The sequence below is a fragment of the Cucurbita maxima genome, unplaced genomic scaffold (genome assembly GCF_002738345.1).
Source record: "Cucurbita maxima cultivar Rimu unplaced genomic scaffold, Cmax_1.0 Cma_Scf00009, whole genome shotgun sequence".
Taxonomy (NCBI): domain Eukaryota; kingdom Viridiplantae; phylum Streptophyta; class Magnoliopsida; order Cucurbitales; family Cucurbitaceae; genus Cucurbita; species Cucurbita maxima.
In genome coordinates this window covers 63,239-69,662 of record NW_019272025.1, presented here as the reverse complement: position 1 = coordinate 69,662, position 6,424 = coordinate 63,239, and the positions used below count along the sequence as shown (strand labels likewise).

Genomic DNA, 6,424 nt, shown 5'->3' with positions numbered 1-6,424 from the left:
GCTCTCAAACTTGTTCAAATTAATTTAAATTTGCTAAATTTATCAACCTTAAACACCTAAATACAAAATATGGCTCACGTATGGTCGAAAATGATAGGAAAAGGTCTAAAAATGTCAACCCCAAGGTAAATTAATCGTGTCAGAACATAGATTCTCCAACTGTTCCATGGCGGGCTGTCGTGCTACCTGTGGGTTGAGTTAGGTTTGGGTTTTTTTATTTTTTATTTTTATTTTGTTAATTGTTAATCATCCCCTAAAATATCTCCCTGAGCCCTCGCCGTTGTTTGTTTAAACGTCGGCGGCCACTAGCCTTTCCTCCTCCCGATTACGAACGCAATGATACTCAAGACCCTCAGCCGCCTCCACACCCTTCCTCTCGCCTCTCTCTTTTCCCCTACTCTCTCTCCAAAATCCTCTCCCCACTTTCTCCCCATTTCATCCCCGCTTTCGCATTCCACCGCCCCGAATCGCTCCCCATCCCTCCTTGCTTCTGTTTCCAACACCACCGCCAAGACATCAATCTCCGATTCTGCTCGATTTGCCCGCACGGTTCTGTTTGTTCCTCCTGGAGTCGACGCTGATGAGGTGTCCGAAGAAATGATACTTCCAGGCTCCAATATTGTGCTCGGCCCTTACGCCGGCGACTCTCGCGTCAAGGAGGTTGAGTTCGTCAAGAGCAGCGCTCGAGCTAGGGATTGCCCTAAAGATAACAAACCGGAATTCGCGATTCTTGGTCGTTCCAATGTCGGAAAATCTTCCCTTATTAATGCTCTTGTTCGGAAAAAGGAAGTTGCTCTTACATCCAAGAAGCCAGGTCTGATTGATTTTACTTTTGTTTTAACTGTTCTTTAATTAGTTTTTGATGATTGTGAATTTCTGTTTGATTGAAGGGAAGACGCAGCTGATTAATCACTTCTTGGTGAATAAAAGCTGGTACATAGTGGACTTACCGGGTTATGGGTAATTTCTATTTCATTTGCATACGTCTATAACGATTGTAATGTTTATATGAAAATTTGTGCAATTACATATTAAGTGGTAGGATTTGATTAGTACAGTGTAGGAACATAAATAACTGAAACAACTTCATTTGAACTGTTATTGTAATGGGAGCAAGTTCTTAATCATATAGTCCAAAGGCTGCTCTTCGTTGTTTATCTCTTAATAATACACTATTGCTCTTCCAAATTGACGTACATGGTCTCTTAGGTTGATAGCTACTTCTCAGAAATGGCATGCCATTTCTAGCTCCTATTGCTGTTTGGATGATCGGATTGGTCATACGGGTCTTGATCTCGTCTATAATTTCCTTAGTAATAGGTAAATTGGGGGATTGTCAAACTAGTATGCAAACCTGTATAAGTGATTGATTACTCCCAATTTGATGCATTAGAGGCTTGTCATAAGAAAAAAGCATGATATACGAAGTGTATATGGTATATTTTATTTAGATGCTATGAGATGAATTAGTTTTCTATTTTATTTTATTTTTTATGGTCATGGTGCTGTACTGCTAGATTTGTGCCACTGCTTTTACAAGAAATGAAACTTTCAGAGATCTTAGGGAGTGTTTTTAATGTTCTTTGGATTATAAAGCATGTTTATATTTTTTTTTTTTTTTTTTGATAAGAAGCATGTTTATATTTTTAAAAAAAATTGAATTGAACTTGAATCAAAACGGTAAATAATTTGAGAATCAATTCATAAAAGCTTGCGCCTACCTCATTGAACCAATATTTGCCATGTTGTTAGGACGAAGTCTTCTCAATTTTTCATGTTTACAGGTTTTTCATCTGTTTCGTCCCCACCTTGATTAAGAGTTATGCGAAAAATCATAACGAAAGAAAGTCTATGACATCCATAGAAATACCTTAATATTTCTCAACAGTCTGAAACTTTTGTTCACAAGCCTTGAAATGAGAAATTTCTCATGGAAGATTATTACGTTCTTATTTGATATGTTAGAAACTTGTTGCTTCTGTATTTTAATGAAGATAAATATAAATGAACTAGACTTAAACAATTATAATTTCTCGACTCTCCATAGAATGTTTTTTTTTGTCTTGAGAATATCAAAATCTCCTTCCCTATCATATGCATTTTGAACTTCAGGCTTGAATCATTTTGTTTCTTATGCTGAAATATTTGATCTTCTTGATTACCAGCTATACTTCTACTTGTATGGCCTCCTAGATGTTAAATCTTTGGATCTTGAATGTGTTTGTGTTCTTTTGAATCCTGAATACTTTTCTCCACTTCGAAAATGGTCTTTCTTATCTAAGATTGTTCAGGTATATATCTATCATTTTTCTCAAGTATCTCAGCAGAATTTAATGTGGAAGGAACCAAAATGTAAAAGGTTTTGTTGTTTGTATTGCTTTGCCCTTTTGTTTAAAAGGTGTCCTTTTCTTGTTCTCTGTTTTGGCCGCTCAATAATTTTCCCTTGCCTTGAGATTTTTTGAGCTATTAATAAAAGTTTTCAAGTTTCGATCAAAACCAGGTCCTAGAGCTTTGCTATCTTCTTAAGGTAGATATAGTTCTTAACCTTTTTGTACAAGATGTATGAATTGTTTGTTATATTCATCTATTCTACTCCGAGTGCAATGCAATCTCTATCTCTACTTATACATTTTGTATTTAACACAAAATTTGATTCAGTTTTGCCAAAGCCTCGGAAACTGCTCGAATGGATTGGTCCTCATTCACAAAAGGGTATTTTATAAACCGAGATACTTTAGTAGCGGTGCTGCTTCTTGTTGATGCAAGTGTTCCACCTCAAAAAATAGACTTAGATTGCGCGAATTGGCTCGGTCGCAACAATGTATGTGATCAGAACTGAAGTACATAGCTTTATATAGATAGTCCTTGTCTGATGTACTTTCTGAACATCTTATGTTGTGTTGTGTCGTGCGTTTTCAGATACCTTTGACCTTTGTATTCACGAAGTGCGACAAAATGAAGGTGAGCAAAGGAAAAAGGCCGGACGAGAACATCAGGGACTTTCAACAACTTATTAGACAGAATTACAAGGTACATCCTTCTTGGATCATGACTAGTAGTGTCACAGGTTTAGGTCGCGATGAATTACTTCTACACATGTCCCAACTGAGGAATTACTGGGATCAATAAGTATCGACTTAGAGCCTCTTTTTGGTTGACAAAACCAGCTATCCATATTGTCTAATATATCTATCGCAACCAAAAGTTCCACAATTATTTGGCTATTTTTGTTACTAATTTAACGTACAAGTTCGTTAGAAGGTCCCTTAGAGAGATCAAAATGTATATACGTTCGTGTGTTCTTATATCAGCCATTCGGCACTGGTAGAAGTAGTTTTGTGGAAGTTTTAATTATGAACCTAAGCATAAATAAATTTTTGTAGCCAACTTCTATATTATCACGTAAGGAGACATTGTAGTAGTCCAAGGAAACGGGACGTGCTTTGGCTAAACTTTATAAGACGTTTAGTCATGTATGGAATACCCGAATTTGAAATGATGATATGATTAAGATAAGGAGATCTACCATGGATGGATATGTCAAAATGAAAAGCCAAAAATGAAAATTTGAACAGTGGATGGACGGACATCCACAAATGTCTCCCTTCTTTGGACTTCTCTGGAAAAAAGTGTTGCCATTTGCAACTTTCAAACCAAAGGGTAAAATTGAGAGAGATTCTTCCTTGTTTGATAAAAATCTCAGCTTTCTCAATTGTGTCAATTATGTTATTTTTGTTCATTAGTTTAAATTTAAAGTTAAAAAAGGAAAGAAAAAAGTGAAGGCGAAAAAATTTGACGAAGGGCGAAATTCTTAGAATGTGTTTTGTAGGGAATATATGTGTTGAATTCATCAAAGTCGAACATTCAACACAATAAATTTTGAAAATATTTATTGTAGTTCAGTTTTTCTTTTATTTGAATGCTTTAATGATAAAATTAGGATTTTCTGGTTATGATTTGAGTTTTTAGGTATTACGTGCTGGGCTAAGGGGTTTATATACTTTTTATGTTTAATTTTAGTATCATCTCTACTAATTTGGAAAATGGAAAAAGTTGCAAATGGGTTTGCTTTGAACATCCGGACGAACCTCTACTTTAGAACTAGATCTCATTGAGCAAGATCAAACAAACATCAACATAAGAAATTTAGTGATTTTAGTTTAGACCAACAAGATAAGTGAAGTTACTGTTAGAACGCCTTCACACTAGGTTGGATGAATTGTATGTTGTATGAATACAACGTATCATGTGGCTTATCTAGATGGTATTTATGTTTGTTAACTTTTTGTGATGTATGTGCTTCCAATATGTTGAACCATATATGTTATGATGTCAAGTTTAGGTTATGCTATATGAGACACTTAATGAGTCATATATGATAAGAATGAATGATATGCCATTTACAAATACGTATGTCTCATAAGAAGAATATAACATGTCTCATTAGAAGAATATGGCAGGAAAAGTATGGAAGTATTGATATGAACCAAAAGACATCAATCATACCATATACTTTAATGAAGATGTGAAGAAAAAGTTGTTAAAATTATCAAAAGATTGTTTCAATTCATACCACATTGAAGAAGAATAAAGTTTGATTGTTATAAATTTTGGGTGGGTTACACTTTAGAGTAATTTAAAGTTATTTTATTTTAAGACTTTATTTAATTTCGGTTACATGTACATAATGGCTAATTATGGCCATAAAGTGGAATGTTACACCTCTTGTAATGCCTTTAATAGTTTCATTTTTGAGGCTATATAAAGACTTGTATGTTGTATTTGTAAGCAGACTTGGAAAAGGTAGTAAAAGAAGCATTTGTGCTCTTCTTTAGCCAATTGCTAAGTTTATTTACAATTCTATGTAGTTTAGGTTGCATGTAGAATCATTCAAGCTAGACATAATCGATCTTGCTTGTGGAGTGATTCGAATCTCAAACAATATTCTTGTCTTGAGATATTCGATCAACAAGGTAATCCAAATCTTACTCCCCTTGTAGTGATTCCTAATCTTATCATTTGGCATCAGAGCTTCAGGCTCAAGATCGAATATATGTTTCCTTTGCGTTTCTTTTCAATTTGTTTTTATCTTTTTAGTTTTTAATCGACCCAAAATAAAAAATTTAATTTGGGCTCTACTAAAAAAAAAATGAGAGGTGAGAATGAAAGCTTCATTTGTGTAAATGAGTGCAAACAGAGTGATCTAAAATTCATTGAGTTTATTACACGTGAGAGAGTGTTGTAAGGTCATTTGTATTTCCATAACTTATTTTTTGCAGCAAAGTTTTACAAATAGATTCAATGACGAATCCTCTTGAAGAAGTGGAGAATGATATGAACTAAAAGACATCAATCATACATATACTTTAATGATGTGAAAAAAAAAATTGTCAAAATTATCAAAAGATGTTTCAATTCATTCCACACATTGAAGAAGAATTAAGTTTGATTGTTATAAATTTTGGGTGGATTACAATTTAGAGTAATTTATAGTTATTGTATTTTAAGACTTTATTTAATTTCGGTTACATGCACATAATGGCTAATTATGGCCATAAAGCGGAATGTTACCCCTCTTGTAATGCCTTTAATAGTTTCATTTTTTAGGTTATATAAAAACTTGTATGTTGTATTTGTAAGCAGACTTGGAAAATGTAGTAAAAGAAGCATTTGTGCTCTTCTTTAGTCAATTGCTAAGTTTATTTGCAATTCTATGTAGTTTAGGTTGCATGTAGAATCATTCGAGCTCGACATGATCAATTTTATTTGTGGAGTAATTCGAATCTCAAACAAGTGTGTGAGATATTTGATCAACAAGAATCATTCAAGCTAAACATAATCGATTTTGCTTGTGGAGTGATTCGAATCTCAAACAATATTCTTGCCTTGAGATATTCGATCAACAATGTAATCCGAATCTTATTCCCCTTGTAGTGGTTCCTTATCTTATCAAGTATGATAATATGCATCACAATTATATACCATGATTTGAATACAAAACTTCATGTATATTGTATGTTCTAAGCATGAGAGATTTTCCTAGCATGTTTTTTTTATTGACATGTACACTATAGATTTCCCTAGAGAAGGATCGACTTGCTTGTAAGACCTCGTGAAGGATTTGAATACAAGACCTCGTGAAGGATCGACTTGTTTGTAATGATTACATGAATGTTACGAGCATGAGAGATTTCCTTCGCATAAGTGATTTCTAAAATTTTAAATTTTATTGAGGGACTTAAAAGGTCAAATTTCAAGATGAGGTAAAAAAATACTAACCTCAACTGAAGGGCAAACCTAATTGCGGGTCTTCGAGTGTCCGAATTAGTATTATGGAGGAAGAAAAGGAGAAAAGAAAATGAAAAAGAAATTGATGAGGATTGGGGGTTTGAGGGAAAAAGAAAAAGAAGTTTTGATGGTTGAT

The 6,424-nt window shown here is 34.0% G+C and overlaps 1 protein-coding gene across 1 annotated transcript; it reads left to right on the top strand.

The window, feature by feature from the left end:
- Positions 1–248: 248 nt before the first annotated feature.
- LOC111484051 (GTP-binding protein At2g22870) lies at positions 249–3,351 on the top strand. Its single transcript, XM_023130464.1, has 4 exons — positions 249–814; positions 891–960; positions 2,659–2,821; positions 2,920–3,351. The coding sequence occupies exons 1-4, from the start codon at positions 337–339 to the stop codon at positions 3,127–3,129; spliced, it is 921 nt and encodes a 306-aa protein (XP_022986232.1). The 5' UTR covers positions 249–336; the 3' UTR covers positions 3,130–3,351.
- The last annotated feature ends 3,073 nt before the right edge of the window (positions 3,352–6,424 follow it).